Genomic DNA, 12144 nt, shown 5'->3' with positions numbered 1-12144 from the left:
AGTTACATTTTGCTAAGTGTTAGTTCAGATCACAGGAGAAACAAAAAACAGGAAAAAATTTTAAAATGCTTTGGCAAAACACCCTTCTACGGTGATGTCTTTAAAAGTATTTTGAATGCAGGACTTCTTCATTCATTACGCTCTGGTATCAGTCAAATAGATAGGAGGAAACATATAAACACGGTTATACTGCTTCATTTAAATACAATTTAAGAGAATATAGATCTCAGTTTTTCAAAGTGTGTGGTCTCATGTTTGAATTCTGGCCAGTCAAAAAGCTGCCTGCTGCTTCTCAACGTACAATGGTGCAACGTGTTTTTGAGACCTCTCATTGTATTGTTGCGATGGTCACGGTTAAAGTTCCTGGTAATCCCAGAGCCTGTGTCAGGATAGGAGGACTGCCAGAGGTATCGAAACAGAGGAGCAGCGTGGTCATTGAACTGCACACATTGAGCTTCTAGGAGGATTAACGGTTCTTGTCACAGGCTCCTGACTGTAGTTGACAATATCTGCCTTCACCACCCTCTGTCGTAAAAGAAAACACAGTAACAATCAGAAAATATAATCTCCAGGCCGTAAAGCTTTCAACAGATATTTTGCTATGAAATATGAATGGAAAAAAAAATAGGCAAAACAGACACCGTTTACTTTTTTTTCATTACCTTACAGAAAGTCCTATCAGGTGCTAATTCTCGTTCTAAACACCAGTTTCTCCACACTAAGCAGAAGGAAGTGCCTTGGTAGGTTTTCACAACACTACAAACGGAGCATGACTTTTTTTGTAAAAGCAATACTGTTTTACTTCCATGAAAATTGTTTTGCATGGAAATAATAAAACAGTACTTGTTTGCAAAGACTATGGTATGCATTCTTTAAGAACAATTGCCTAAATTGTAATTGGAAATTGTACCTAAGTTTATCTTTCTGTCTTTACTCCAAGCACTTCACAGGAAAATACGGACAGATCTCAATGCAAATTTCAAATACAATCATGTTTCAAAAAAGTTTTGACAGGCAGGCTGACTAAAGACTAAATTAACATAACAAGAACCCTGACATACCACAAATATTTATTTTCTAATACAGATCCAACAGATATTACCCATTCTGTTTACAAAGCATTTGATAAGACTGTTGGTCTTTCTTATATGAGAAGGAAATGAGATTCCAGTTTTGTGTCCATTTCCATCTGAGGCAGCTACATAACATTTTGAATATTCAGCACTGAAGGACCTTCCTAATACAGTAACATGAAGTATTTCAAAATTTTTATGAACTACCTGGTTATTAGAAACACCTTGTAATTGTACACAGAGTTCCAAATTAATGTGTTAAGTATTACAAGTGCCTACAGATACAAAATACATTTTTCTAACAGGACTTACTGTAACGGTTGTTACTTCATGTAAAAGCAATGCAGCATGAAAAAAAAACCCAAGTTTTCCATCAATACCTGAACTACTGCATTGAGCAGACTTTGCTCTGGCAGTTGGAAGTGTTGTGACGTTGGTTATCTTCTTCAGGATATTTCACTAGTTCTGCCCTGACAACATGCTGTTAATCATGTATCAACATAACGGATAGAGGGCAAGGAGAAGAATGTGAAAAGAAAAGAGAAGGGAAAAAAATGGAGAGACTGATCAGTAGTTGAAAAGAATGAATGAATGACATAAAAAGACTACAACAGAAGCAAAACAAAAGTGCATTTCTTTTCAGGCCTTATGCTGACACAAGAGCAACATGTGTAGCTGAAAGCATCACTATGAGCATTCAGGGCTGCTTCTCGAGCTTCTTCAAGGATGTGCCCTTTCAAAGCATACATGCAATCAACAGAAGTGTATTAAAGCAAGAGAAGGAACAGAACAAAAAGGAAGGCAATTCAGTGGAAGAAAAGATGACAAAGGCCTATTCCTTTAAGTCTAAGGTAGTTAATTATTACATTAGTTAGCTTCCTATCAACAACTGTAACAAGTGTATTAGATGTACACGTGCATCTTTTCCATTCCATAACTACCGCTTTATAGCTAAATATATATTCAAAAACAGTGACATAAATTAACAACCTCACATCCAGGTACTGCAAGCTTTGATTTTTCTTTAAAATAAAAGGCTCTCATTTTTCCCCTTAAAGACAAACAAAACTGTTGAATGTTTTCTCACTATTAATACAGTATTCATGCAAAAGGAAGAAAAAATTTACAGAACAATTTCAGCAAAGAAGTAACAGAGGAGGTAGATCTGCTATGAAAGAGACCCTAAACCAGTTTAATAACTTTTTCTTAAATACTTCAACTTTTACACAACATATTTTCAAGGTTAAAATGAATGGAGAATTTAATAAACACTACTATTTTAAAGGAAACAATATATAATCTAGAATATATGACTATAAAAACAGTATATATGTTAAAGATTACGTCTGTAAATAAAACCTATATGTCAAACAAGCAACAATAACTGAATTGGCTGGTAAGGGATCTGGATTTATTAGCTGCTGATGTACTCTTGAGTTTAATCGATCACACTCATATTATCTTATCTATGGACAACACTGATGATTTACTGGACTCCTGGCCTGATGTTATCAAGCGAAAGGTTGCCAAATCCCATGTAAGGCAATAGTAGGAGTTTTAGCATTAAACAGTGTTATCTGACCTCACAGAACCTAGTTTCTTCATACCAATCTTTTGACCAGAGCTGAGGAAGGAAAAAAAAAAAGCCTTGCAATCAGTGGGCAATTAATTGTTCCTCAAAACATTGGTCTAAATCCCATCCTGTAAACACAGGCAGGTTAGTGACCCATGCTTAGGCACGCTGTAGCAAGAAACTGACTATCATAAATGACTTGGATTTTCTCAAGGAATTTCATTAAATACAAGTAAAAAAAAATACCACTGCAACATTTCTTTTATTAACTTCATGGTAATTAAAAACTTGGGCTTCTTTGTATCAGTTTCAATGTCAGGCATATCATCACCATGGTTCAAACCACTGCCAATAATGAGAAATAATCTTTCTTGGCCCAGGTGCTCTGAATTCCAGATCTGACTTATCTGCCAACCATTTTATTGTACAAAGCTGGCACACACACCTTAGTCTGCTGAACTGGCATTTAAAGAGAAAACTACACATCACTTACAAAAATGCTAGCTCTCGCCAATGCCAAGGAACAAATCTGTACCCCATGCAGTTTTTACACTACAGTTGAAAGTAAAAAAATATAGAAAGAAAAACATTTGATTAGTGAAGGAGCTATTTCCTCAAATTTCATCAGACCCTTGCGATTTAAAAGGGAGAGTATTTTGAGGACTGAAAATAAGTCAGAATCTGCAATTTTCTTACTCTGGAACTGTTCCACTTCAAAAACATGCTCTACTTTGCAGTCACACATAAAGAGTAATCTAGTTCTTTGTTTCACCACAGTTTTGTCCAAATACAGGTTTGATTAACAGTCATCTCAGCGTGTTAACAGACAAGGTTTAGTAGCTCTAGCTGAGATAAGTTTAAAAACTTACCACCCCCAAATGTCTGTCCTATTCCTCTGCTGGAGATCACTGCTGCCAAAGGAGAGCTGGTGGAATGTAACGTGTACTTGCACCTCATCCGCTTCAGCACAAAGTCTGGCAGCTTCACTTAAAAACAACTTTCAGCAGCAGTTTAAGCTAAGCTGCTCAACTTCACCCTGATGTGGCCAAGACACACGATCACCCTCCATTTTCTGATTCTGCTGTGAGAGTGATAAATTCCAGCAAAAGGGCAGTAACAAATAGCTTGGGTTGCATTAATATCTTAAACTGCCGCAGATGTTTTCTAAAACAATGTGTGGTAAATAATTCAATTTCTAAGGCTTGTTCTTGCAGTTAATTAACAGAACTTGTGCTGCTAATTTGAAGGGGACCAAGAATTCCATCCGCTTTTCACAAGAGCTTCTGCCAGTCATCAAAGCTCAAAAGTCATGAGTCAAGCCCCACAAATTCATACAAGTTAAAATAATGTGTTTGGGATTCCTATTACTTATTTCTAACCACCTGTGAGTTACTTCTAAGATCTTCCTAGTGACTGTGACAATTACAAGTGATTTTAAACACAAGAAATACAATCTTCAGGCATAAAATCAAAAGTGCTAGAAATAATTTTTAAAGAGTATTCTCAATATTACACAACCAGTAATAATGAAGAAATACATAATAAAATATCATTCACATATAGCATTTCACTGTTGGCAGTTACACAAACTCATTATTTTGTCTTATATTTTGTTGTCACCTAGACTGAATGAAGACATCTGATGTTCTCTGACAAACATATTCAAGCAGCAACCTTCTAATTTTTCAAAATGAAGAAATCTTACATTACACAAAATATGGAAAATTCAAAGTTATAATCTAATGTGTAAATAGTGCACATTTGTAAAAACTAAAATGTATTTTACTCTTTAAACAAAGATTAAATCCCAGTCAACACTTGCATTCTTACTGATTTAAGGATGAGTCACACTTACTATTGTATTGGTTTTATTTGTTTCTTTACAGCATTTATCTAGCATCCACCTATCTATCTATCCACTTTTATAGTCCAACAGCTAGAGTATTAAACGCATAAAAATTTTACGGAACACATTCACATAACTGTTCCACAATTTCAGGAAGCCCTGTGCCCATTTTACAGATGGAAAGGAAAAAAAAAACCCCACCATCACACTAGGGGACTGTACCTGTCATAAAAAAAAAGTCTGTAGTAAAGCAGAAACCTAGTAATGGCAACACCATCTAACATCACCTCCTTCCAGCCAAGAGATCAGCTCCATGACTTGGGGAAACCATCGACACATTACTTCAGTTAGGCTTCTCCACTGCAGACTAACAAATTTCTCTCAAGAAACGTCCTTCTATTCATCTCCCTGAGGATATGAAGGTTAAAGTTTTCCTTCTTCAGTTTATGCATAGACTTTCCCTTTTCTGTCTTAGGAAGTGACCAGGGTATTTGGTTCCATACAACAACGAGCCTTAAGATACAGCTGACAGACAGACACTCCAACACAATTCCCATTGGTTTCTCACTGACTTAAATCTGGGCAATTCCTACAGCGCACTCAAAATAGCACTCTCAAAGGAAGCAAACGTTTTACTGGTAACAAAGAACCACTGCTTGTTCAGAGCAGATTGAAACTATGCTCGATTAGCAGAACTTTGCAAAGTCAGGCAGTTGCTTTCCAGCTCTCACTCTTCAGCCACACGCACAGCTCAGCACCATGTTGTAACTTCTGCTGTACCTGCATGGCGACAATGAAATTTCTTTTCTGTCCAACTCCATTTGCTGGCTTTGCTTCTCTGTTTCTTCTTCTGTTGTTTTTTGTTGATGTTCTTGGTTTTCATGGGGTTTTTTACCTTTTTTTTAATCACTACAGCTTGGCTTCACATTAACAGTAACGTCTGGGCCACAGTGAGTATTTAACTTATGCATATTAACTATTTATAGGGTACTGCTACTGCAATTTGAGTAGTATCAACTTTGTCTGATCCACATACTGCACATTTGATTGATCCGCTCAACAAAACTAAAAACTGTAACTACATTAGGGGAGGAGGAAGCCTACTTAAAGCTGATACTAATTTGAAACAGAAAGTTATGTACTCTTGAGTCATGGCTCTATAGAGGTTCTTACTTTAAAAACAACCTAAAAATAGACATTTTCTTTAGAAAGCTACAATTTTTATATAACCCCACTTATCTTATTCTTTTTTTAATTTAAGGTATTTGCATACCTATGTACAAGCTTACACTCAAGTTACTAGAACACAACACAGAGGGGTCTAAGACTGATGTTCCAGTGCTAGCTAAACATCCAAAGAAAGATTAAAGAACTCTATGTGATGAATTATTTACATACAAAGAATTGTAAAGCTCAGAACAATAGATGGATGGTGCCTTAGTAGGAAAAGATCATTGAAAAGACATACTCAATATTTCTCTACCTATAAATTACAGCTTTTTGAAGCTCCTTAGCTTTGTTTGTTAGGTATACACTGTAAGTATATTTTACCATTTTACTGTTTGCAATATAGTTTTCTAGTTTACCACTTCAACGCAGACTGTAAACACTACTGCCGCAAAACACTTTCAGAAATTAAATATTCATTGTATATTTCAAAAAGCAGGAGACCAAGCTGGATGTAAGAAATGTTTTGCCTTTTTTTTAAAATAAACTTTCTGACTTATTTTGTGGTACTTGTTTAATGTTGGTAGTCACTAGCAGTTCCAGATTATTACACCACTAGAACAGCCACCTTTTGGTTCAAGAAGTAAATTTAAAATAAACATATTGTAATCTCAAACATCATTATATAGTAAGGGTTTCCTCAGTAGTATCATCTTTGTTTTTGAGGTTTCTGAAACTCGGTTTGTATAAAACCTTTTTGGTTTAAATCTATGCACACAGTCTTACTGGCAGGAAAATCATTTCTAGAAGCAGGAATCAGGAAGGAGGAGGTGGTAAGGGAAAAGGGGTCATATTAGAAAACTTCTTGCTTTTTTATTTGAACAATTAACACAGTATTTGATCTCCTGACTTTCACTGATAAAAACTAAGTGGCTTCCAACTCTGGTAGGTACAGTTAAGAAAGTACTCATATTTTAATTAATACAGTTACAGTTCAAATTTCTAAAACCAGCAAAAACATCTTTTCCCAATTAATTTGTAAGGTTTTAAAACAATGTTCTCATTAGAGCCATTTTGCATAGAGCAATTACATGAACTGCAACAAAGCTCTGCTACAGTTCAGAGCAGGACACGAGCAGGATTTTGCCATGTGTTCACAGTTAAACCACTATATCCACATCCCTAACTCACTGCTAACGTAAGAGAACAGCGGACAGCCTTCTTGACAACCTTCCCACCTATTGCTAGGAAACATTCTCCCCTCTCTCAGCCCTTTCTTACTGCAGAGGAAATGGCAGAAAATCCCCAAGACAACACAACGCAAAGAACAAAACACAAAGCGCAAGGACAGAAACTATGCAGCTCCTTCAGGGTGAGATTATTTGGGACCAGTACAGTAAGAAAAAATAATTGCAGATGCTAGTGAGCCATAATAGCTACCCAAAGGCATCATTCCACAGGTCTGCCTGCTGTTGACCAGAATAGGATTCATTTCTCATTCGAACATCAGAATAACATGGGAAACAGTGACCTTACAAAATCAATATTCCTTCCCCGAGGCAGACAGTCACTACTGAGGTCCTGTATTATACAGGCCTATAATGAAGACTAAAATCTGAGATTAATCAAACACAGGATTTAACACAGTTAATTCCTGACTCTCTGACTGACAAATAATATTTTTCCCTGTATGACCACAGTGAAGACTGATTTAGAACATTTCCACTCGCAGAAGCTTATGCCTTCTATCAATTGAATTTCTACTGTTCTAAAATTAAATTTGTTTTTAAATATGCAAAGAATTATAAAAGAACAATTGTCATAAAAGCTGTATCTGACATCAATGAACATATTTAATGTATATATGAGTATCTTCCACGCTACCTGTATATGAATACATATAGAGAGGTCTAAACGAATTTTAAGTACTTCTTTTTAAAAAAAAAAAAAGCTCTCAAACTAAAGTTTTTCCTGATTTTTTGAACATACATTTTCTTGTTTCAGCAACTTTATCATGATGGATAAATAAAGAATTATTATATTAAAAAAAGCTGTTGTAAAAGTAAATAACTGCCTTCAGAACAACCGATGCAGCTTGCTTTAAAGGACAGTTCTTAATTTGCAATGACTTTTGGTTTTAATACTAAATCAAATGCTAATAAAAAACATATATTTGTGGAAAATCACCTGTGATTGTTCCAATTCTGCTTTGTTTAATTTGATGCCAAGTATGTCAGCAGCAATTCTCTGAAAACACAGGAAGACCTATGGAAAAAAATTAAATCGCACTTAAATGATTAAAAACAGACATCCTTGAGGTTCCTTCAAATATTTCAAACCATGCCTGAACTGTAAACAGTGAGATACACAAAATTATGACCTGTGCAAAACAGATCTGAAAATAACCTCATCTGGTACATTCAATTTTGTTTAAAAATCAGAGAATATAACTCAACAATGGTACAAGGAATGAACAGTACGCTGGATTGTTAAGCAACACTTCTACTCTGCCTCCAGAGACTTAAGTTTATACAACCCACCTCTCAAATACTACTCTCAGTGCTATAAAATATGAATAAGGGTATTCACTAATGTTTAGCACAAAAATATATTACCAGCGTATTGTGCAATAGAGATGTAGGTTTCTGAAATTGAGAACAACAGGACTCTGCAGCAACATCACCCAAATCTCTATCGCAAACGTTAAAAAAACCCCGAAACATTAGCAATATGAAAGCCAAGCAATGATACATTTGTTCTGAAGAGTCTTATGGGTGTTGCTCTGAACAGAACTATCTAGGAAACAAGTAAGATGCTGTACGGCACGCAGCAGCCTGGCAGAGTTAGATTTTGGACATGGTTTGACACATAACATTGGGCGGCAATGCTATCTTAAGTAACTCCGTAACTCTCAATCCAGCCCACCAATCTTGCTGTTTAGGCAGCTGCATTTTAAATGAGATTAAATAATACAACAGATGTTAAAGAGGAGCAGCTTAAGCTTGCACTGCTGCTGAACACCGTATTGTCAAGCTACACGTTATATTGGTTATTTGACTGAGCTCACAATCTAAACTAGTAACAAACATTGCTTTTCATCATGGAGATGCCACCCCCAACAGGTAAGGTCTGTGTAAGTGCTTTTAGTCATTTTCAATGAAAATTTAAAAAGACAATCATTTACACAATCTTTCCTACACCTGAGATGGAAATCAGAATGAATTAGTGGCACGACCAACAAACCACAGTAGCTTCCAAGATAACTTCTCCTTCTCTGAACTACTTGGTCTAGTACTGGTCTATTCTACTAGCATCCACACAGGAAGAAAGGATATCCTGAACAGGTTACCTTTTCCAGAGAACTACTTTGACCCACACCAGGCTCGCAGGTGTACTGAGCTAGATGACCTGCCGTGAGGATGCTTTGTGCACAAAACATCCGGCACAAGTTCAGTGCTTTAGTTATGCAATTTGATGGACAGTAAAACTGTTAGCTATACTAAATCTTTCATGAAGTTTTTTTCTCCCCGAGGAGACTTTCGGGCTTTTCTATCTACATGAAATTATCTTTTGCAAGTGAGTCTGTCGGAAAGATCCAAGGTAAACAAAACAAATCACTTCATTTATCTTAACTGAGTATTTAAGACTCCTCTAGTCTATATCCACAGTAGCAACAGATGGCCTCTTCTTAAATCACTATCTAGGGTAAACACCCTGTCTTTCCTGCACAACTACCCAATTGCATGAAGGTTCTGAAAGGCCAGTGTGCAGTAACAGTCAAAGGGTTAATTTGAATCTATACTGAAACTAAAAATCAAAGACTGTAAACTATACCTCATACCTTCTTTTGTTAGTAGATATTTAAACAGGCTTTTCTGGTTAATGCTTTCTACGTTGTTCAGATTTACTTTTGTTTTTAAACAGTAAGTTAAAAAAAGTACAATCTATACATATAGTAGGATGCTGATTAAATTCATGAATCAATCAAAAAGACATAATAAAGATTCCTTCATAATTTGTAACGTTAAATATATCAACCTTATAAAAAGAACTGATTTTTCTTCCTATTACCAAATCCCAGAAAAACGTTGTCTCCTTGAGAAAGTAATACATTTTATCAGATGTGCACTTCATTGAGTGAAGTATTATAAAATTTTCTTTTGTTTCTAGCATAAAAAGCTTGATTTTTTCACACTTTAAACAAAAAATTATGCCAAAGATTTAACACAAACTATAAGGAGAATCAGGACTCACTGCATTTCTAAAAGCAGTATTGTTAGACTTCACAGAAAAACTGTTATCTTATAAATTACAGTCCACTGTAGAAGTTTCATCACAGACTTTAAAAGAACAATTGATTCCATTTGTGTTACAGATTTATACTTCTATATAATTGAACATGGTCTTACCATTCAATAACAAAGTAAATTGTGCTGTCATAAGTAACATTTAGGAGACAGATATAGGACTGTTTTATGGGAATGACAAAGTCATTAGGCATGTGACAGAAATCAAGCAAAACAATACAACGTGATTTAACTTGACCGATACAGTCAACCAAGAAAGAACTTTTTCTTACATACGCTTCCAACTAAAACAAATAATCCAGTTAGCTCAGAGTCAAAAGATTGTTCAAAAACATGTTCTGCAAAGAATTACAAATACCAGAATGTTCAAATTTCAATGGACCTGCAGAGGGAGTGTCTCTCATGGCTCAGGACGCATATTAAAAACTTTAATTGCAACAGGGTCTTGTGACATTATCAACTGTTGAAAGTTTCTGTATTGATGGTCTATAGGTGGGACTCCGCCTGGAATGAAGGAATACATTTAACTACAGGCTGACTGCAAACAGAGATCCAGCTGGTCTCACTTCTCATGCTGATGTATAAGCTAGACCATTTCTATATTAAAGTCTATACTTCAAACTGTAAATCAGATGAGAAGCCACTGTAATGAATAAAGATACATACACTCACACAAAGATCTATTTCTCATGCAACCAGGCAAGCAAAAAGGACCTGAAGCAGCCAAAGTTCTCAATGGTTTGATATGTGAAGTACAATAAAACTGCTACATATTTAAAAAAAAAAAAAAAAAACAACCAAAATACTTCTAAAAGGATTTTATTTTTCTTACTTACCGAATCTCCTGTCTTGGCTGACACAAAATGGCTACTGAAATTGTTTTCCTGACAAAATCGCTGGTGCTTGTCAACTTTCACTGTGCGCATATGCTCCAAGTCAACTAAAAATAAGTTGAAGAAAGGAAAAATTACCACAACGGAGCCCATTTAGTTACCTGTCTTAGAAATTATTCATATTCATTGGAAACACATCAGATGCAATCTTTTTCTTTAAAGGTGTATGCAAATGCAAGTTTCTTTCTTTTTGTAACCATTTGCCAAAATAAAAATAATGAAATAAATCAGATTAATTTTATTTGCAAAACTAAAATGAAACCACAATTAAAATTGTACAGTCAAAAGCAACATATTCTTACCTGGAGGACAAATTTATTTCTGGATTCACACAAACAGTTTGTAACAACTTTACTGCTAACTACATACAAAAACCTGAGATAGAAATAAATTTTGCGTATTCTGTTTTCAGATGCGTATTGGAGATTCCAGTGTAATCTAAAGACTTTTACAAAACAGCGTTCAGCAAGCACATTTGAATCTACATATTTTTATTTACATTTTTTAATGTAAATGAGTTATAAAGTACTTTATTGCAGCACATGGTAGAGCAAAAACATTCACTATAATAAAAAATTAACTGATGCTAGTTACTTGTATATAAAGCTTTCAATTCCACAAAGGTATGGTTCAGAAAATTAAAAACAGTAAAATGCACATTTTGAGTCACACACATTTTCATTTTTATCGTTTTACAACCATTGGAAGCAGAGCAAAGCTTTCAAAACGTATTTTATGTTGAAAAGCACTGGTGCTTCCAAAACAACACAGAACTCAAGTCTTGCACAGGTTTTATTGTGTACATTCCAGTTTCTCCAAATCTGATCCTGAGGTAACTGGAAACTATATTGAACAGTTTCTCTTTTTATTGCATTACAGTTCCTATAAGGGTGTTGACTCAATGCCGTCAAATTATAAGGCAAATATATTCAGAAGGATTTAAGGACAACCAGGCTCTTTGAGTCAATACAGGAAAAAAAAACTTAAACTGATTTCCTGAGGAAGGGACCCAACTGACTTGTAAAAACTTGTAAATTTGCAAATCTAGTAAGCCTGCATAATAGTGTCATTTGATTATCAGCTGAAAAAATGCTCTCCTACTACATAAAAGGCTTTATTTTAAAATGATATTGGAGGTCTTTAATTTGTAGGCTCTGGAGATTTTCTCTTGGAGATTTTTAGTCTAACAGGGGATTCCTACACCCCATTTATACTGCTTACCTTGGTTAATGTGGAGTTTTTGCCACCTATTACTGTACCTTGCACATCAGTAAGGCCTTGTTTA

At 35.3% G+C, this 12144-nt stretch overlaps 1 protein-coding gene across 2 annotated transcripts in view; it reads right to left on the bottom strand.

Moving 5' to 3' along the window:
- Window positions 1-432: 432 nt before the first annotated feature.
- Window positions 433-12144, bottom strand: part of RAB28 (RAB28, member RAS oncogene family) — a 66607-nt gene continuing 54895 nt past the window's right edge. The window contains exons 5-7 of one of the 2 annotated variants that reach the window (XM_009954484.1): window positions 10803-10906; window positions 7847-7924; window positions 433-525 (exon numbers count right to left, since the gene is read on the bottom strand). In XM_009954484.1, coding sequence (XP_009952786.1) covers window positions 433-525; window positions 7847-7924; window positions 10803-10906 — 275 coding nt within the window. Of the gene's footprint in view, window positions 526-1458; window positions 1555-7846; window positions 7925-10802; window positions 10907-12144 lie in introns of those variants that run through there. The other variant, XM_086464468.1, reaches the window with a different exon arrangement.

The sequence above is a fragment of the Leptosomus discolor genome, chromosome 4 (genome assembly GCF_034619465.1).
Source record: "Leptosomus discolor isolate bLepDis1 chromosome 4, bLepDis1.hap2, whole genome shotgun sequence".
In the NCBI taxonomy this organism is placed as follows: Eukaryota; Metazoa; Chordata; class Aves; order Leptosomiformes; family Leptosomidae; genus Leptosomus; species Leptosomus discolor.
The sequence above is the reverse complement of the archived record's forward strand: the minus strand, read 5'-3'. Positions and strand labels throughout refer to the sequence as shown.